The following is a 20988-nucleotide window of genomic DNA, read 5'->3' on the forward strand; positions in this document are numbered from 1 at the left end:
TGAATCAGGGGTGAGGGGTGGGGAGGGCTCTGGTGGGGGCGGGGCAAAGGGCTAGGGGCTTCAGACACCAGGGTACGAGGTGGGGACTGATTATATTGCCAAAGGGTTCAACTTCTTTAAACAACCCCCAGTTTCCCTGACCCTCACAGAAGCCGGACAGGGCGGGGAAAGGGGTGAGGGTCTTTTCCAAAGGGTACTGACCTCTTCCCAAAGTCTCCCCAAGCTCGCCAATCCGCCAAAAGTACCCAGCTTTTTAGTTCAGCTTTTAAAAAATAACCACAATCATTTTAAATGTCTACAAAACGTAACTTTCGTCCCCTCCCTCCCCATCTCCCAAGTCAACAGTGTGGGATTCGGGGAGGGAGAGCGAGCTAAACGGACTAGTTCACAGTCCAGCTCCCTACTTTCCCCCGGCCGCCAGGGTGCCTGCAACTACACGCATGCGCTGCATGACGCGCCCCCCACACGCATGTCACGCCCCTCCAGCGCTCCGGGAACGCACGGAAACGGGGCAGGGGGCGGGGCGATTGGGGAGGAATGAATGGCTGGGGGTTTTCCAGAGCTCAGCGGCTCCCCCTCCCCAACACACACACAGCAATAAGTTTCTCTCACTCAACTGTGGGCGGGGCGGGCCTGGCCTGTTGCTGAGGGGGGGGGAGGGAGTGGCAAAGGGGCGCTCTCAGGGATGGGGGCGGGGGTCTGGAGTCAAGTGTGGGGAGGGGAGGTCTGCAAATCGTCCAATTCTGGTGCTAACGGCGGGTCTTCTCAGCCCACCCGCAGGGCAGGGAGGGAGGGGTTGGCAAGGCCCCTCCCCCAAGCCTCCCCCACGCCCACCCAGGGTGCATGAACCGCCCAATGCAGAAGCTGCCGCATGTCACACCCTCCCCAAAGAAAAACTGTCATGCCCCCTTCCCACCCACTCTCTCACTCCCCATCGAAATAAAAACTTCCTTTTCATTTAAGTTGCTTCCAATTTGTTGAGAAGTTCTCCTGATTGGGGTTGGGAGCACGCAGAGGAACTGGGACTTCAGGAGTGGGTTGGTATTAAAATGGCAAAGGTGTGACTTTGGTGGGTCACACATCCCCTTGATTGCGGACTCTCGCCCTATTCGGGCAAGAGCCTTCTTCAGTTTCTTTGGTGATAAACATGCGGATCAGCACTCGGGAGAGGGGCCTAGTCCGCCCAGGAGCTGCAGACCTGAGCACCCACCATGAGCTCAGGGCTGAGGGCCCCACCCTCTGCATTATGCCTAGGTTGGAATCCTGACTCAACTTCTAACCAGCTGTGTCCTTGGGCAAGCAACTCAGTCTAGCTGAGCTTGTTTTTCATCATGCTAAAAGGGCGGGAGGGGAGTGGTTTATCAATAAGCAAGTATTTGCTGTCTACTAAGTGCCAGGAGCTGTTCCAGGTACTGGAAAGCAGTGACATGCCTCTCTCTAAAGGATTGCCAGGGGTAGAGACAAACATCATGTGCTTGGCACAGATCTCCCAGCTCAAACAATCATTTTTTAAAGATTTATTTTTATTTTTTTTAGTTGTAGTTGGACACAATGCCTTTATTTCACTTATTTATCTTTATGTGGTGCAGAGGATCGAACCCAGGGTCTCCACGTGTGAGGCGAGTGCTCTACCCCTGAGCCACAATCCCATCCCCAAATGATCAGTCGTTTTAAAAATTTTTATTTATTGCAAAGACTTGAGAGTTGGTCTGGCACAGCCCACCCCTGGCACTCACTGGAGGCTTGGAGTGAGGAATAAGGCCTCAGAGAGCCTGGGCTTCCTCAACTACATAATAAGCTGTGATTAAAACCAGCAGAGCCCCTCCTTCCAACCCAGGGGAACTGAAGAAGCCCCCACACCCCATCAGAGGTTCCCTGGAGGGACACACAGTCACAGCTAAGAGTCCAATCAGGGATTGGAGTTTATTTCTGCCGGGGCTGGGAAGCTGGAACAGTAAGGGAGACGCTACCAGACCCCTCTGGGAACTCCAACCTGTGACTACAGAAGACCAATTAGAAAGGAGGACAGAGTGGGCAGGAGAGGATAAGAGGGGCTCCTTGTCCTGTCTTTGCAAGGGGCTCAGGATCCTTAACAACTGAAGAAAGGATGGGGAGCTGAGGGGACCATAGCTTCCCCTCAAGCAATAGAGCCCCAGTGGTTGCCGGCTAGCCAGTCTCTCTCCTTTTTGCTTGGGGGACCACCAGTTGACAGGATGTCTCAGGGAGGGGAGGTGGTTGATAAATGCCAAAAAGTGTCAAAGGGCAACATCATTTCCAAAGTGCAAGAAGCCAAAGGGTGGGGTGCATGGGACAAGTGCCTGCTGCCCTCAGTGCACCTTGGCAAGGTGGGTCACTGGGGCTGGGCTGGTGGAGGGCCCTCAGGTTCAGGGGGCGGTGGTCCAGAGCCGGGCTCCGCCTCCTGGGCTTCCTCCTCGTCAGAAGCCACGCCCTCCTCCAGGCGGAAGACCTGCCGCACCGTTCGGGTGGTGAAGGTGAGCGGGCCCCTTCTGTGGAAAGAAGAGAAAACCAACAAAAAGATGAAAAGAGAGGGGCAGAAAGAAGAGAGATGGGGAAATATGGAGAGAGATAGGGAAAGAAAAGGAAATGGGGAGAGAGGGGCAGGAGACCGAAAGGAGAGAGAAGGATGAAGAGATGGGGGACTGAGAAATGGGGGATGGCAAAATGAGGGGCAGAGAAAGATGGGGGGACAAGAGGAGGTGAAGACAGAGGGAGATGGGGGACAGAGGAAGATGAAGTGGAAAATGGACAGAAAAATAGAGGTACAAAGGAGGAAAGAGAGGGCCCAGAAATGAGCCAGAGCAATGGGGGTGGGAAGAAAAGGGAATAACTGAGGACCTGGCTCCTCCATCCCAGCCCTGTTCCCAAGCTCCCGCTCCCCGCATCCCTGTTCTCTTCTCACGCAGGCAAGGAGCCAGCCTCTCTATCCCTAGAACACATCAGGCATATGTTTAGGACGGCCTTACCTGAGCCGGTTCCTCAGCGTTGTCACCTCTCGATTCATGGACTCAGCTGACTCTGTGACGTCCTCCAGTTCCCGCTGAAGCCTCCGGCGACCAGCTTGAGCCCTGGATGCCTCCTCCTCAGCCTCTTCCAGCTGCCGCTTCAGCTGCTTCACCCGAAGGTTCCCTTTCTCCAGCTTGGCAGAGTAGGGGGCCCAGGATTTATCTCTGAGTCTCACTCTCCTTTCCCACAGCCATCTAATTCCCAGCTCCTTCTCACCTGCTCCCTGACTCCTTCTGTCCCATCCCCTGCTCTCTGTTCACTCTTGTCATGCCAGTCTCCAGTGGGCCTCCAGTGGATCCTCTGTAAGCCAATCTGCATATGGCCTCAGAGGGCTCTTCCTACACCCAGATCTGACCCTGTCCCCTGTTCACAACTTTCCATGGCTCCCCAGTACTGCTGGCATAAGGTCCCAGCATTTCAGGTGGGCAGGCTCTCATTCCTGACTATTTCTCTGCTCTTCATATGCCCACTGACCAGAAAGACTTCATCAAGATCCTCTCAGACCCTCTCATCTCTTTCTCCAGGGAGGGAACACACACAGTCCATTTCTTATCCCTCAACACCTCACCCCTTTTTTTTCTCTCTAGCATGCTTGTTTGTTTTTTGCTTTTAAGTCACCAAGCTTATTTCCACTCTTCAAGGACTTTGCACCTACTCCTTCTTCCTAGCTCTTCCTTATCCTATGCATCTCAATTCAAATTTCACCTCCTTAGAGAGGTCTTCTTGATAAAATGGATTCCCTATTCCTCTGACTTCCTCTTTCTTCATTCCCTTTTTTTCTTTATATCTCTTGCCACAATCTGCAATTACCTTTGCCCATTTATATATTTACTGCATCCTTCTCTGTGCTGACAATGTGAACTCCATGAGGGACAGAACCGTCTGTCTCATTAACATCCATATCTCTTAATGCCTAGCCCAGTGCTTGCCATGTAGCAGGTGCTCAATAATTGTGGAATGAATAGCAAATAAAGCATAGCTGAGCTTTTAAGGGCACAGGGACTAAGTCTAGCCAGATAGACCTGGAGTCTGCTCCAGGTTCAATCACCTATGAACTCTGTGATTTGGGTGCAAATTATATCTCTTTTTAACATTTTGGTTTCTTTACCGTGAAATAGGGTTAGTGAGAAAATGCTAGTTATTTTTTAAAGCAATTACTTATGACACAATAACTGCTCAATAAATAACAGCACAGATTCTGGGTCAGTGTCAGAAACCCAATCCCATCTCCGACTAGCTAAATAATTTTGAGCAAGTCACTTTATATTTATGTGCAGTTTCTTCACTTGAATAGGGGAAGTAACAGTACCTATCTTATAGGGTTCTGATAAGAATGAATGTACTACATGTTATGTCTTTAGCACAGTGCCTGGCACATAAAAAGCACTTAATCTATTGTTACTTAATTATTGGTCTAGCTTCTTTTTAGGGCTTAATTTCTTTCCTCATCCTGATTGCCTCAGCTTCCTACCTGGGCCCTTTTCAGACACCAGAATTTTTGTGAAAAGCCAAATCACTAGTTAAAACCCTCTGTTGATGCTCCAAACCCCAGGTTGGCATCTGACTAGAACTCAGTACAGTCCAGCATCTGCATGTTGTTTCCTTGTGTGGCAGAGGAGCTCACTGCCTCTTGAGATGGTCTATGCTGTTTTTAAGTCAGCAGTCCCACTGCCCACTCTTCCCTAATGACATCAACTGCTTACCTGGTCCCGGAGCTGGTCCGCCACCCTGCGCTCCTCCTCCACCTGCATAACCACTTCCTTCAGCCGCTTCTCAGCTCTGCGCACCAGCTTGCCCGAGAGGATGCGCTCTCTAAAGGGAGATGCAGAGGAGGCTCAGGGGGACTCCCCTGGGACTGCCAACAGTTTAGTGGCTGCTACCCTGTTCTTGGACTGGCCTCTTCCCTCTTTCTCACCCCTAGCAGGCTTCCATGGTCTATTCAGCCAGACCCTGGCAACTGGGCTCCTGTCTCCAAGGGCATCTACATTCTTTTTTTTTTTTTTTAACAATATCCTTATTTTATTTTTATGTGGTGCTGAGGATCTAACCCAGTGCCTCATGCGGTGGTAGGTGAGCACTCTACCGCTGAGCCACAACCCCAGCCCCTATATTCTTGACTTCTACTTTGATACCATTTTTGTTCCTAAAAATGTCTCCTGTGATATTGTGATTTATAATAAACATATATATTTGGTCTTCACCTGGCTCCCTGGCTCTCAGCTGTTAAACCCCTTGGAATCTCTGAAGTGAAGTGTCCTTTTGTATGCTAATGAGATGACTGATGGCCAGGGTGTCCTGGAGGGCATGCGATTAGAGGGTCAAGACTTTCAACTCCTCACTCACACCCTAGAGAGGGGAAAGGGGCTGGAAGTTAAGCCAATTACCAATGGCCAATGATTTAACCAATCACACCAGGTGTGGGGGGCCATTGCGCTAAGTGACCAGCATTTTCCTTCCTGTGATTGGTAGAGGCTTTGTTGGTCACTTTCGTAGTGATCTGGCCACATTCATAGTGACCCTAGATGGCTGTCCCGATCCTCGAAGTAGCAGAATGTGTCTTCATGTATAGGCATACTTTCCTACAGCCCCATGGATCGAGCTATACTCACCTCTTCCTTTGTGATATTACCCCCTTAGCCCTGTTTGGGATAGAATGTTCCATGGAAATGCACTTTGTGTGTCCCCTTCTCTTGCTCTACCCTTGGGTGTAGCCTTCTAGATGTCAGTCGACCTGCTGACAGCAGACATCAGGAAGCTAGATTCAGCCCCCTGAAACCTGACCCCTTGCCTCATCTGAATGGCTTCTCCTCAAGAAAAGGGGTCAGTGCTCTCTCTCTCTCTCTCTCTCTCTCTCTCTCTCTCGCTCTCTCTCCCCCCCCAGACCCTTAAGGTCAGAGGAGCCATCACAGGACCCAAAAGAAAAAGGTATCTCTGTCTCTTGTGTGGTTATTTCATGCAGCCCAGTTCCCCTGGAGTGACCCTGAGTGTTTTAGTCACGAGGAACGCAGCACCCAGGTAATAAAACCTTATAGAAACCCTTTCAGTTGGGGTTTGAGGAGCTTCCAGGTTGCTGGCCACATGAGGATGGTGCACCCACAGAAAACATGGGGGTTCTGTACCTTCACACATGCCTTGCCCTATGCACCTCTCTGTGTCTGTTCCTGAACTGTATAAATGGGTAAATATAAGTAAAGCATTTCTCTTGAGATCTGTTGTAAGAACCTTTAATTTCCAGCCAAGTCAGACAGAAAGTGAGGGTAAGCTGGGGCTTCCTGCTTAATTGGCATCTGACGTGCAGGACAGTCTTTGGGACTGGGCCTTATGCTGCAGGGTTTGTGCTAACTTGGATTAGGTGGGAACTGAATCATAGGACACACAGAGAACTAGAGGACTGGAGAATGAAGCCAGGCGTAATGGGACATGCCTGTAATCCCAGCTACTCTGGAGGCTGAGGCAGGAGGATCCTGAGTTCCAGGCCAGGCTCAGCAACATAGTGAGACTTTGTCTCAAAACAGCAAGGGGCAGCAATATCAACAAAGAAACAAGCACAGGAGAACTGAGTGTGGGGGAGAAACCACTGCACATTTGGAGCCAGAAGTGTTTTGTGCAGAGTGGAGTATAGAGAAAAGCAGTTTTTTTTTTCCTTCCAGTCACTCCTGAGGATCCAATCCATGTTTTCACAGTTTCCAGTCTCCACTAGGTCCCTCACATTTTCCAGCTTTCCCCCCTGATCCTCTTCTCTTAAGTCCTCCATCTCAGGACCGACTGACTCACTGACCACCCAGTGTGAAAGTGACATAAACACTGGAGTCACTTGTGTCACAACTCTAACAAAAGCAAGTCCAGGAAGCTCTCATGCACAGATGCCCAGATGACCACAAGAGGACTCATCATGGGACATTCTTAGGCAGAGTGGTCTAAGGGCTTGTCCAGGACTTCTCAAAACTGCTTGCACAAGGCCACTCAAGGGGCAATGCCCTGTCAACCAATTAGCCAACACCAGCTCCTACAAAAATCCTGTGGCCTCTGGTACAGCTCGCATGGACTTCCTCTTTCCTGACCACCTCAGATGCTACAGCTTGCTCTTCCTGTAGTCCCACTGCTCCCTCCCACCCCCATCCCTCCACTCTGGAGAGCTGTCTCCAGTGAGTTTCTTTAGGGGTTGAAACCAGTTTCCAGGCCACATCACCACGCAGAATATTTGCCTTCTTCTTTACTTTGCCCCATTCATCTTTAGGCCACTCAGTACCTGGACCCTGTCCCAGCGATCCCCTGAACTCTGTCTTGTTCCCTCTTCTCTGAGCTCAAAGCCCTGTCCACTCAGGACTTTCACTGTCTGGCATGGAATTTCCTGTCCTCCTTCTCAGCCTCCCTCTCTGGCTGTCCATAAGCGCCTTCTCTCTTTCTCATTCACACACTTCCCTGGACAAGTTCAGCTCTCCCACGTCAGCAGGTTGAAGTCTGCTAAGTCTGTTTTCAGAGCTGCAGCCTGGCCCAGCCCCCAGCTTGGGCCTCCATCAGACCACACGTCCCTCAGTTCCCTATAGAGCTCAGCGCCTTCTCCCAAGCCCATTCCACCTCTGGGTTCTTCATGATCCACCTGGAGCTGCAGGTGAGAGCCTGGGAGTCATCCTTACCTTCTCTATCTCCTAACTCCCCTCACATCCTTTTCCTCCCATCTCCTGAACTTCCCCCACCTACATTCCCTGCTTGCCTGCTGTCTCCTGCAGGGCCTGTTACACCCCGGGTAAAGTCCACGTGATGGGCCCCTAGTGATGGGCAGTGCTCAACAGCTACAACTGGACCTTTTCATCCCTGGCTGAGAATCAGGCACAGAGCTGATGGGGGGAGTGGAATGGCACTGAGAAGTGGAAAGTGGGGCAAGGGAAGAGACCCCTTCAACTACAAATCGTCTGACCACTTGTAGCTCCCAGGGTGACTTTGAGCTGGTGGTTCACCTCCTCTCAATCTGCGTCCTCATCTTTATAATGGAGCAGAGAGCACAGGGGCTTGGGTCCCTGTACCCATGAGCCCCTGGAAGGCCTCCCTATGGGCCTTAAACTACAATTCCCATGAGTCCCTGGGTGCCTGGCAAGCCTGTGGACCTCCTCTGGTGAGCTTCCAGGGCTGAGTCCTTCCTCTTATCTGTGAGGCCTCTCACAGTGAATCCAGCAGCTTCCTTCCAGCTCCCAGTACTCCCCAGTCACCAGGCTTAACCCCCAATTATCTGCTCTTCCCCTCCCCCTTGCAGCCCACCAGTCCTCAGCTCCCCCCATCTTCCCCCCACAATCTCTTCTTTGTCCCCCTCTGTGCATCCTCATGACTCCAGTCCCAGCTCAGGCCTCATCTTCTACCTGGGCTCTTGGCTCCTCATTCAACCTCCTTCTAGGCCTCCCAGCTCCAGCCTCTCTATTCTAGTCCTTCTCAGCTCTATATGTGAGCTGGTCCTCCTCCTCCTCTGGCTAATGGCACCCTCATGACTTCCCTGTGCTCCAGAAGAGAGCTCCCTGGCCTGACATTCAAGGCTCTGTGCAGTTCAAGCCTTGTCTCCATTTCATCTCCTTGATCCCTTTCTTGCATCTCAGATTCCCAAAACCAATGATCCTCTTCCACGTGCCCTGGTGCCCTCCATACCTTTCCCTCTCACACCTACTCCCAGACCTGAGCCTATCTCAAGTGGGGAATCCCAGCCAACCATGTCTTTGTGGGGAGATGTTTAGCTTCACCATTTCCTCAGTGCCATACGCATGGGAGGGTATGCAGTATACTGTTACTACAGCTTCCTGACTGAACCAATGAGTGAACAAGAGAGTGAGTGAATGAAAAGGGAACCTACTATACTTTTTCCTATGTGACAGCACTCACCCCTCTAGACAATGGTAGATGCTGAGTTGTAAGTCAGACATCCTAGATTTATAGCTTATTTCTGTTTCAGTCTTCTTATATTAAAATAGGGATAATAATGGTCTTCTCACAAGGGTTACATGATGTCACACATGTCCATACAGGTAGTCACATACCTACTATATAGTGAGTCCTCAGTAAATGAGAACTATTAGTATTGTTGTTGTCAAATAGTATCGAGCAGTAGGAAGATCTATTTGTATTAAGTTTAGTAATAAATGTTTTGTTGTCCTATTAGCATAGAGTTTTCACCTGGGAATGTCATGGGACTGCTCTTTTGTTTTTAAATATTTGTTTTTTAGTTTTAGGTAGACACAATATTTTTATTTTTATGTGGTGCTGAGGCTCGAACCTAGTGCCTCATGCATGCTAAGTGAGCACTCACCACTGAGCCACAACCCAGCCCGGGACTGTTCTTAATTATTCCAAAACCTGAAGACGGAAAATCTTTCAGCCATATATTGCATCTGTTTCCTTACTCTGAATGTGGATATGTAGATATGTGCTTGGTGAAAGCACAGCAATTTTGTGATCATGAGGGAAGGACTACTCAGATGCTCACCCAGAGCTCTCCCTCTTTTGACTGACTCCAACTCTTATCATGTGAGAAAAAGAAATTCCTTTTGTGGTAGACTTATAGAAACAATGACCCTAATTCTTACCCCTTCCTGTACCCACACCCTTGGCAATAATGACCAGAGCTGCATTTGTCAAGTGGTGATCTGTTTTCTCATGCCCTTGAACTTGAGCTGGCCCATGACTTGCTTTGGTTAATAGACTATGGTAGAAGTGATGCAGCACAGCCTCCAAATGTAGGCCTTCAGAAAACTTAAAACACTTTCCTTTACTCTTGGGACCTTGACTCACCCTGGGCGAGCCTGCTGAAGGATTAGAGGCCATATGGAGCAGAGAGGCAAGTGCTTATTATTAACTGAACCCAGTCAAGACCAGCAAAAACCATCTACTTGACCCTTAGCTGAGCAAAGCTGCAAAAGTGAGGCTCACTCAGTCAAGCTCAAGAGAACCAGCCAGCCCCCAAACTCACAAACACTAAGTTTTTAGGGTGGTTTGTTATGCATTTATAGCTAACTGCTACATTCTTGTATAAATTGTACTCTCCGCAGGAAGCAGTTACTTGCAGCCCAAAGCATCCTCTCCCACCTACCTGCTTTCCTGCTCCAGTTGCTCTTCTGCCTGGGCTAACTTAGACTCAAGGGCTGCAATCACCATCTTCTGGCGGGCCCGGGCCCCAGCATCTTCCTCACCCAGGCGTCCTCGTAGCTCCTGGATCTGCCGCTCTAGCTGTTGCCGCCCACTCTCAGCCTTGGCTGAGAAACTGCGCTCTGCAGACAGCTCTGTGGTCAGAGTTTCCACCTGCAGAGGTGGGTAAGGGCAGGACATGGTGATGGAGCCTCAGAAGCAAACAGGTGACCAATCAAGAATTAAGAGGACTGATGAGTTTTATATTACAGAGCCTGCACACATTCTAAATACTCACAAACGCTAACTTGTACTTTTAGCCATTGCTGTATCACCCAACAGCACTGCCAACCCTGGGTTTTAACCTTTTGGGTAGTTTTTTTGCTGTTTTAATAAGTCCATGAGACCACCACAAACTTGTTGAAATGCTATGAATTCTACCTCTGACTGTGACTGAGTCTGTTCCAGGGGTTTATCACTTTTGTTTGCAGCAGGATCATCTGGGGAAGTTTGTGAGGAACATGCAAGTTCCAGGGTGCCACCTTCCAGAGATTTTGCCTCAGTGGGTCTGGATTTGTAATGAGCAACCCAGCAGGTCTGACAGGAGAGACCCGCAGGACATGAGGACCGTGTCCTCGGAAAAGAGCAGCTACTCCATCGTGGCTGTGTCAACACACTCCTGTAGTCCTGCTGATGTATTCAGCAGGTGCTCTGAGCCAGGCCTCGTGCTGGGCAAGGGAAGCAGGTCAGGCCGGCTGATTCGTGCTCATTTCATCTCCCACTCACCTGAACACATCCACCCAGGGATTCGCATAGTTTCCTCTATTTCTTCAATTTTTTTATTGCAAAATAAAAGTGTGATATATTGTCAACACTCTCCCAGTGAAGAAACAAAACCTTACCATTCCAGGTAAAGGTGTTAGGATGTTAGTATTAACAACCTTGCCTGCCAAATAGCTCATCATCCCGACTCTCAGGGCTGTCTCTTCCTTGCCCCCTTTGCACGTGTAGAGCTGCACCCTGTCTGCACCCCTCTGCTCACACACGCACGCTCAGCATGGTTCTCTGTCCTCTCTGCTTCCTGCAAACGGCAGTCGGTCCAGGAACTCAATTCTATTTGTGAGTTTTCAAGGTGATGAGCTGGCTCTCTGTCATCTGCCAAGGGTGTCTTTACAGGGTTGGATAATCTGCCCCTGCCAAAGCCACGTCGACTCAGAACTTCAGAATGTGACCTCATTTGGAAATAGGGCCTTTGCAGATGTAATTAGTTAATTCAGATGAGGTCATATTGGGGTAGGGCTGGCCCTAGATCCCACAGGCCTGGTGTCCTTGTAAGAAGGGAGGAGGCCCAGGCAGGCAGAGAGGACACAGGGCAGAAGCCACAGGAGGACAGAGGCGAAGGCTGGAGTGGTGCCCTGCAGGCCCAGGGACACCAAGGGTGACTGGCAGTCACTGAAGCAGGGAGAGACAGGACCAACCAAGCCAGATGACACCTTGATGATTTTGGACTTCTGGCCTCCAGAAGTATAAGAATAAATTCTTGTTTTAAGCCACCAGGTTTGAGATAATTTGCTAACAGCAGTTCTAGGACACCAGTGTGGTGACTAGTATTTTTTTTTAAAATGTCACTATGAAGGCACAGTGGCGTACACCTGTAATATCAGAAACTCAGGAGACTGAGGCAGGAGGATCACAAGTTTAAGGCTAGTGAGGCCCTGAGCAACTTAGTGAGACCCTGTACCAAAATAAAAAATTAAAATACCTGGGGATGTGACTCGGTGGTTAAGTGCCCCTGGGTTCAACCCCCAGTATTCAAAAAAAAAAAAAAAAATCACTGTGAGCTAGACTTAAACACAGTTACATATTTGATGGGTTCAAATCAACTGCCATTATTATCCTTCTGAAGCTCACACTGCCCCATCTTGGGCCAGGGGAAGGCGCTGCACGTCAACTTCCAACTCCTTTTGACATCGCTGCACCGTCTTTATCCCAGAGGGGACGGGCAGGGGTTTAGGCTATCCTTGTTCACCTCCTTTCCTTCTTTCCTTTTCGTTGTGCTGGGTATGGAACCCGGGGCTTCATACATGTAAGGCAAGTGCCTTACCACTGAGCTACACTCCCACCTCAACTCTTGCTCCTTTCTTGCTCCAAATATGGAATCAGCCATTTTTGAAGAATTCCTATTTTGAAGAATTCTCTGTCTCTTGTGGGAAATGGTTTTCCAGACCACAACCTGGGCATGGGGATGCCCACTGCTACTGGGTTGAAGGTTGCTTCCAACCCGTGGGGGTGGACCCTGAGAAAATGGATCACATAAATTACACTGTCAGCCCCTGTGGATATGACTGCATCCAAATCAGGGTCACTGGCCTGTTGTGTTGACTTTAACCCCTTCCTTATGCCTGCTAGATTCTTCCACATTAGCATCCTCATGTCCAGGGCATGGTGGGTGCCGGAATCAGCACATCCCATACTGTCATTTACGTTATCCCATGTGACATGCACAGTGATCCCAGAAAAACAATGCTTATAATATCACCACCAATATAATGAATGAAATTTGGTTTTAAAAGAGTTCTTGCACGTTTCCCCTTATTTTAAAGTCATACTCCACATAACTGCCGAGCATGTGGCCATCACTTTACTCACTCCAACCCTTTTAACCTTTGTTTAGTCTAGGACTAGGAGGAAATGGCACATTATTACTCTTCTGCTGATGTCTGTCCAGTGGCAATTCGCACCTTGTTCTCTTGGGCAGTGGCTTCAATCTGGCTGACATTGGAGCTACTTGGAAGGTTCGTTAAAACACTGCTATAGTTTGACTCTTAAATGTCCCCAGAAGGCTCAGGACCCCTAGCATGGTCCCCAGGTTAGTGCTGCTAGGAGTGGGTGGAACCTTTGAGAGGCAGAGCCTAGAGGGAGGTGTTCAGGCCATTGGGGGCACACCCTCTAGGGGAACTCCATGGAGAGGGTCCTGCTCTGCCACATGCTCCCCACCATTGCCATCTGGAATCCCTGACACAGGCCGAGGAGCCACAGCTCTGCCTGTTCACAGACTAGAACCTCCACAACTGCAAGCTGCATAAATCTCTCTCTCTTTTTCTCAGATGGTGGGGCTCACCCCCAGCATGCCTCCCTCACTGGGGCAAGTGGGTCTCAGAACCTGCAGGCCTCAGAAGTGATTGCAATTTTATTGAGTGATGGGAGCCGCCACATCCTGGAATACGCCTGCCACCCCCACCCTGGGAGCCCCACAAGGGCTGGGTCTGACTCCTTCCTGTGCCCCCAGCTATGCAGGGACATGGTGCATGAGACAACTCAAGATGTGGTTTTAAACATGAATGACGTAAGTAGACACAGGTCACTGTGGAAATCTCATCGCTCTGTTGTCCTCCCAAGACCTCCCCGCTTCCCAGAAGGCATCCTAGGGGTCTCCTGCATGGGCTCGTCTGTCTTCTCCACCACGCCAGGATGTGTTCAAGGGCAGGGACCTAGACTGATCCATCTGCTGGTCCCAGCACCAGCCAGAATAGGACCTGGGCTTCCAGAAGCCTCAGAAAATATTTATGAATTAAAAACACGTGCGTTTCCTCTCTGCTGACCACCTGCTAACGCTTTAAAACTCCAGACAAACACCTCTCCTGCCAAAGGCCTTCTTGTGACTCCTGCGGAGAGAGTCAACTCTCTTTCTCTTTCCTCCCACCCCTGGCTGACCAGAATACTCCTATTATCATGCTTGTCACCCTATAAAGTGACAGTGTGTTACCTCCAGAAACTCCATAGGCCTCATCTAATTCGTATTTGTACCCAGACCTTGAGATACTGCAGTAATACAAGTGAATGAATGCACCGAGCCTCCCCGCCAGTACAAACTCCTACTCAACCTTCAAAACCCAACTCAAATACTCCCCTTTCCATGTCTGCTGGGTAGGAGGACTGAAGATCAGGATCCCAGGCGAGTGTACACCCAGACTAGCAGTGGATGGCGGAGCACACGCACCTGCAGGAGGAGCTTGCGGTACCGGTCATTGAGCAGCTCTGCGTTGCTCTGCTCCTCCTCCAGCTCCTCTTCCATCTGCCCCAGGCGCCCCTCCAGCTGGCGCTTCTCCTCCAGAATGGCTGCCCTAGAGAGAACCGGAAGGGGTAGGTGTGAGAGGGCAGGGTGGCCAGAGGAGGACGTCTCGTCCCATGTTCCCCGGGGCCACGCACTTGCTAAGGTTGCCGTTGGCTACTTCGTCTGCCATCTCATCCCGATCCTGCTGGGCCTGCCGCCTGGCGCGGTCCAATGCGGCCAGTTCCTGTGATGACAGGGGCGGACGGTCAGTGGGGTGAGGGGAATTATCTGGACACTGATCTCACCCGCTCCTGGTCCTCACACCTCAAGTCTCTTTGGTCTTTCTTCCACTGATCAGGAAGACACTGTCCCCAAGCAACTCAGGAGTGAATGTCTGTGTACAGGCAGGTTCCTCTTAGGTCCGTCTCCTGCACTGACCCGTGCCCACCTCTGGATGCCCTAGCCCTCTGCTGCTAAGCTCGCTGTCTCTTCCAGGTGCCAAGCAGGCACCCGGCCAGACCCGCAGTACTCTTTGCCCCCTCCCTCCTGCCCCTGACTACGTTGTCCCTCTTCTGTGTCCCCTGGAACTGACTCAGGCTTCGTCTTCTCTCTCCAACCTCCCTGCCTCCAGTTTCACCGGGACATCCCGTACTCAGAATTTTCCCTCGGTTCCCTAGAGCCCCCAGGACAAAATCCTGCCTCTGGCAGTCAGTTATCAGGCCCGCCCACCTCCCCCACCTCACCTCCCAGGGCCAGTGGTCACCCCTGCCGACCTCCCAGCCTCACCTCCTGCAGCCGCAGCACCTCCGCTTCCAGCCCCTTGAGGCGCTTCTCACTCTCCCGGTTCTGGACAAAGATCTCCTCCCGGGAGCTGCGTGACTCCTCCACCTCCCGCCACAGCTCCTTCATCTGGGCCTGGGCACAACGGAGTGGGTGGCAGGCTCAGCCTGGCTGTGCCTCCCAGGAAGCCCCAACCCTCGTACCAGCCTGGCAGAGGGGGCTTGGTTCCCATCGATCTCAGAGTCCTAAGGACCTGGGCTTCTGCCCACAAGTCACTTGCTGTGTGACCTTGGGCCATCTCTGCCCACTCTCTGGGCCTCAGATGCTTCCTCTTAAAACACGTCTTAAAATTAAAGTTTAAAATGAGTGTGACGGCTGGACAACGAGGATGGCAACACTGACCGCTTACCTGGGGCCAGGCCCTGCACCTACACATGCTGACAACTCAGTGCCACGACCCCAGTCCACAGAGAGAGAAACCGAGGCACAGAGTTAACATGCAGGGCAGTCGGTGGCAGACCCAGCATTCCGACCCAGCCCTCTCAGGTTTTCATGTTAAGCCAGGCTGCTCCCTGGGCACTTCTGGGAATGTGTTAACACACAAACACAAAGGATTTCTGCTCAGTGCTTCAAATAAAGAAAAATTTAAAACCACCCAAATGTCCACCACCATTAAAAAAATAAAAGACAGGGGCTCAAGCGGTAGCGCGCTCGCCTGGCATGCGTGCGGCCCGGGTTCGATCCTCAGCACCACATACAAAGATGTTGTGTCCGCCAAAAACTAAAAAATAAATATTAAAAAAAAATAATAATAAAAATAAAAGACACACTACACCTTTACAGTGGGTCCTGGCACAGCTGTTAATAATGATCATATATAATATAGCATATATATATTATATTCCTCTTATAATCAACATAAAAATCATAATGGTAAAATCATATTTTTGGGGTACTGTCTCTTTTTTTGGGTACTGTTTTTAAAATCCAGTATGTAACTCATGTTTCAGACCCCACGTGTCAGATGTCTAATAGCTACCTGGGGCTAGGGGGCAGATCTATACTTTTTTGTTGAACAAAAACCAAGTATAATTCATAGGTAGATTTTTAAAACCTGCAGGCTATTTCCATATCGAAAAATAAAGTGATGAAACTGGAGTTAAAGAACATGCAAAGCTGGGCCGGGTTGTGGCTCAGTGGTAGAGCGCGCTTGTGGTGCACGCGGGAGGCACTAGGTTCGATCCGGCACCACATAAAAATAAAACAAAATAGGGGCTGGGGGAGCTGGGGTTGTGGCTCAGTGGTAGAGGGCTCGCCTTGCACATGCCAGGCCCTGGGTTCGATTCTCAGCACTACATAAAAATAAATAAATAAAATAAAGGTACTGTGTCCAACTACAACTAAACAATAAATATTAAAAAATAAAGGTATTGTGTCCACCTACAACTTTATATATATATATGTATATATATGTGTGTGTGTGTGTGTGTGTGTATATATAAAAAATGTGTGTGTGTGTGTGCGTGTGCGTGTGTGTGCGTAAAAGAAAACAGAACATGGAAAGCACAGAAGCGGCCCGCGAGCTCCCAGGCGGCGGGCTGCTCTGTGCGCCTGCGCAGCCGGAGCGCGCTCACCTGCATCTTGCGGAGCTGCTTCACCGCCTCCTCCTTGCCTTGCCCCGCGGCCGTCGTCTGCGCCTTCAGCTCCTCCAGCTCGGCCTCCAGTTTCTTGCGGGCGGCCACCGCCAGAGCCCGCTGCTTGCGCTCCTCATCGCGCTCCACCTCCGCATCCCTCAGCTGCGGGAGCGGGCGGCAGGGTGGTCAGAGGACAGGACGCCCAGGCTCCCCCGAGGCGGGGCAGGACCATCCACCTCAAGCCCAGATCCTCCTGCCTCGCCTCTCCCCTCCCTCTCCTCTCCTCTCCCTCTTCTTCCCCATGGTCCTGGCTCTGGCCTAGTCCTCCCTTTACACAAGAGCCTCTTTCCTGGTTTCCCATCTCTCCCCTCCAGCCCATTCCCACAGTTCCAGAAGGTTCTTTGTACACACTGGGCTAATCCTGCTCACAATCCTCCCGTGCTTCCCAGGGCCGCCAGGGAGAAGTCTTGGACGTGCATCTCCATGGGGCAAAGGGTCTTATAGGGAACTGACACCCACAGAGCCCTTGCCTTTGGTTACCTGCTACAGTTCCCTCCCCTTCCACCTGCTAGCACCCCCACCCCAAGTCTGCTGCCCACCTGGTCCTAGAGGGATCTTTCTGACACTTAGGGCTGCCACTGCCCCTTCCATGCCCAGTACTCATGGCCACAGAGGGCAGAGCAGGGGAAATCCCGGGTGAACGAAACTGGGGTCTGGGGGTCCGGTGGAGTGAGGGGCTAGGGAAAGGTGCTGATACCCGCCTGAACTCACTCCAGTCAGATCCAGACAACACTGGAGCCAGGAAATAATGAAAGGGGAGGGCTCAGGCCTGCCTGAGATAATCACTTTCTCACAGATTTCCTAAAACTCTCTCAAGAAATTCCTTTCTGGTCCACGTGTCCCCATGCTTTGCAGCACAAGCCTTGCACATATGTACGGAATTTCTGTAATAAAGCTTATCTTTATGTTCTTTTCCATGGTAGCAATTCATACATGCTCCAGACAGACAGCTGCCCAGCCAGGGCACCTCCACCCATGCCTGATGCCAACACCTGCCTCAGTCTCCAAGATCAGTGCACCCTGAATCTAAGCAGCCTGTGCACGCATCTCCCTTTTCGGGTCTCCCCTTGCCCCCACCTCCTTGGAGAAGCTCACAGTTCTAGGGCCCGTGTATTCCCACTGCAATGCTGTTATCCCTAATGGTGAACTTGGTTCTTTATATGATTTTTCCCTGGGTGTTACTGAGGTCCACAGCTGGAAGGGGCAGCTGGGTGGATGGAGGAATAGCTGGATGCCAGGATGGCTGGGTAGTTGTCTGCTGGTGGGTGGTGGAGGTGGTAGTGTAGATGAGGGCGGTGGATGGGTGATAGCTTGGTGCATGATTGGGTCCGTCCATAGATAAACACAGGGGTTCAATGGGCTGGGGGATAGGAAGGTGGTTTGGGGACAAAAAGATGGTTGGCCAGCAAGAGGGATGCTGGTGGACACGCTGACTGGCAGACGGGCGGATGGGACCCCCTTGGTGCCTGTGTGCAACAGGGTGCACCCAGCTGTTCTGATGCCCTCAGCCCCTGCCCCCGTACCTGCTTGGCCAGCTGCCTCCGCCTCTCCTCGCCAGCCTCGTCCCGGCCCTGCAGGTCCCGCTCGTGTTGTGTCTTGAGAGCCTGAACAGTCACCTCCAGGCGCAGCTTGGCATCCTCGGCCGCCGTCAGCTCGTCCTCCAGCTCTGTGACTTGTGTGCGTAGGTCACTGGCGGCCTGTTCTGCCACCCTGCGGGCGCGTTCCAGCTCATGCACCTGGGGGGAGGGCAAGTGAGCACGGGGTACCAGGGCACTGAGGGTGGGGGAGGTGGGGATCCTGGGCAGAGTTGGGGAAGCTGAAGGAGGACGAGGAGGCAGCAGGCAGCTGTGCCCCTCTGGTTCTTCACCCACCCATTCATCCTTTACCGTCTCATTCTAAATTATCTTAACACGTTTTATGAATAGCCTGTGCCTGATACAGGTTGAACATTCCTAATCTGGAAATCCAAACTCCAAAATTATTTTTTTATTAGTGTTAGGGATCGAAAAACCTAAAATTTAATAGTGCTAACATCACAGATGGAAAATTCCACACCTGACTTCATTTGACATCCTGCAGTCAACAGAAGGTGCACTAAAAATATTGTAAAAATTCACCTTAGGCTAATATATAAGGTGTATATGAAGCATAAATGACTTTTGTGCTTCAACCTTGTCTCCACCCCAAAGTAATTTATTGCATAAAAGGAAATATTCCAAAATCCAAAACACACCAAATTCTGAAGCACTCTGTCCCAAGTATTTCAGATAGGTGTTATTCAACCTGTATTCTATCATATGAAGCCTTGAGAGTCCAGTTCAAATGTTTGTTAGGTCAGCTGACCCCCTTATGCCGGGTTATTTCCTACAGTTTTCTAATTTGGGATTTGGGCTCACTTCACGGGGGCTTCATCTTCAAGAATGCTATGTGAAAACAGGTTGCAGTCAAGAAGCTCCAGAGCCATCAGGCTCCCTGGGTACCACAGATTCACATCTACCTCTATTCTTGTCTGCACTTGGGTGTTCTCATCGTTCAGAGAGGTGCAAGTTAAAACCCCAAGTAGTGGATGAATCCTGAGGCACCCACCCCTGGAGCTTCACCTTCACTGTCACCTTCTAGAGAAGCCACCCTTGATCTACAGGTCTTCCCTGTGACCCATGCTCCTGGCACTGAGTCCTTCTCCAGTTTAGCCCTTGTCAAGGTTGTGCTTTAACATTCACTTATGTGCCCGACTCTGAGCCCACAGGCAGGGACTGTTTCTGTGGATCACTGCTGGCCAAGTGGTCCTCATTAAGATTCTGGTCAGTGGTAGTAGCTACTTTCAGCCCTTGGAAGGGGCCCACTGAGCCTTCTCTGATTTGGCACCTGTCAATTAATTTTGTCTACTCAAAAAGGAGCAAACTTTCTCCCCTCAACATCCTATTTTCTGCAAAAGCCTTTGGATCACTATAAATAATTTTTGGGCAGTTTTCCTAAAGGACAGACCTTCATGGCTCTAAAACCAGCAGGGACTCAGCTCTGGTATTCTGGGGCTGCAGGCCAGGTGCTTGTCTGGGGGCAGGGCTCTCCTCAGTCCTGGCTAAAAGCCCCAGCAGACCAGCCAGTCTGTGAGGAAGACAAAACTCCTATCTGGGCACCCCCAAGAGCACACGGTTGGGTATGAAGGAAATAAGGGTGTCTGGAGGGTGTGCGCCCAGAGACTCAACTAAACACAGATTCTGACAGTGCCCCCCATCACCAGCGAGGGTGGACTGTGTCCTGGGGCCTGTGCCGCTCTGCAAGAGTCCTTATTGGATGGAAGGAGCAGAGCGTTCCTCAGGCCACCTTGAGCTTTCAGGGGACTGAGAAGTGGTGTGACAAGGGCCTAGGACAGACCTGCAGCACCCCCTACAGGCCATGAGGGGTGTAGCATCAGACAACAGAATTTTCATGCACAGGTTATTCATAAAACACTTTCTAGGATGATTCTGCACACCTGAGACTCAGGTGCTTGGTAGCATTGAATTGGTAGCATGAACTGGGAGGGGCACATCTGCTCGCTGCCTCGGGTCCCTCCCTTCTATGGAGGGAAGAGGGAAGCCTGGTGGGGGAGCCTGCATGTGCTGGGGTGGGAGGAGGCAAAGTGGAAGTTGCCACGTTGCACGTGTGTGCGCATGCATGTGAGTGGTGTGTGCAGGAATGTCCGGGTGGTTCTTAGGCTGTGTGCTAGGTAAGTTCTCTCTGTTCACACCTCTGTATTGAGTAGTTTTCCCCACTCTGAGCACATGCCTGAATGTGTATTTCATGGAGATTCTCTGCACATTCCATGTCCGGTAAAGTCAGAATGTGTGCTTGGTGAGTGGCTCTCGTGTTCTAGGTGTGAATACGTGTGTCTGGTGGAAAGCTCCCCTTCACCCTCCCTGCACATGTGCATGGATGCCTGTGCTTGGGTGAGCTGCACTCCCCTTGCTGCTTGTGCAGGAGCAATGACTTCCACGGCGGGTTCTTTTCCCGTGTGTGCATGGGCATATGTGTGTGCGCATGCGTGTTTCCCCTCATACAGGCGCCCGCGCCTCTCGGGGGTGCTGGCCCTGCTCACGCTCTTGCCGACGTCGTCCTTGCTGCTCAGTAGAGCCTCCAGCTCCGCCCGCAGCGCCCGGTTCTGGCGCTCCAGCTCCTCGCGTGCCTCCTGCTCCTCTTCCAGCGCCCGGGTCAGAGACAGGGCCCGAGCCTCGCGCTCCCGGCCCTCGGCCTCAACGCGCTCACGCTCCTCCACGGCCCGCAGCACCGCTGCCTTCTCCTCAGCCAGGAGCTTCCAGGACAAGGGAAAGGGAGTGGGGGAAACAGATTAGC

The 20988-nt window shown here is 51.2% G+C and overlaps 1 protein-coding gene across 2 annotated transcripts in view; it reads right to left on the reverse strand.

Annotated features, from left to right (window-relative positions):
• Positions 1-1668: 1668 nt before the first annotated feature.
• Myh14 (myosin heavy chain 14) overlaps positions 1669-20988 on the reverse strand; it is a 72665-nt gene continuing 53345 nt past the window's right edge. For both annotated transcript variants that reach the window (XM_071604224.1, XM_071604225.1), the window contains exons 32-41: positions 20735-20947; positions 18180-18392; positions 16597-16758; positions 14969-15097; positions 14338-14426; positions 14129-14252; positions 10094-10302; positions 4728-4836; positions 2985-3157; positions 1669-2507 (exon numbers count right to left, since the gene is read on the reverse strand). In XM_071604224.1, coding sequence (XP_071460325.1) covers positions 2351-2507; positions 2985-3157; positions 4728-4836; positions 10094-10302; positions 14129-14252; positions 14338-14426; positions 14969-15097; positions 16597-16758; positions 18180-18392; positions 20735-20947 — 1578 coding nt within the window. In that variant the 3' untranslated portion in view covers positions 1669-2350. The remainder of the gene's footprint in view (positions 2508-2984; positions 3158-4727; positions 4837-10093; positions 10303-14128; positions 14253-14337; positions 14427-14968; positions 15098-16596; positions 16759-18179; positions 18393-20734; positions 20948-20988) is intronic.

This window comes from Marmota flaviventris, chromosome 18 (assembly GCF_047511675.1).
Source record: "Marmota flaviventris isolate mMarFla1 chromosome 18, mMarFla1.hap1, whole genome shotgun sequence".
NCBI classification, from domain to species: domain Eukaryota; kingdom Metazoa; phylum Chordata; class Mammalia; order Rodentia; family Sciuridae; genus Marmota; species Marmota flaviventris.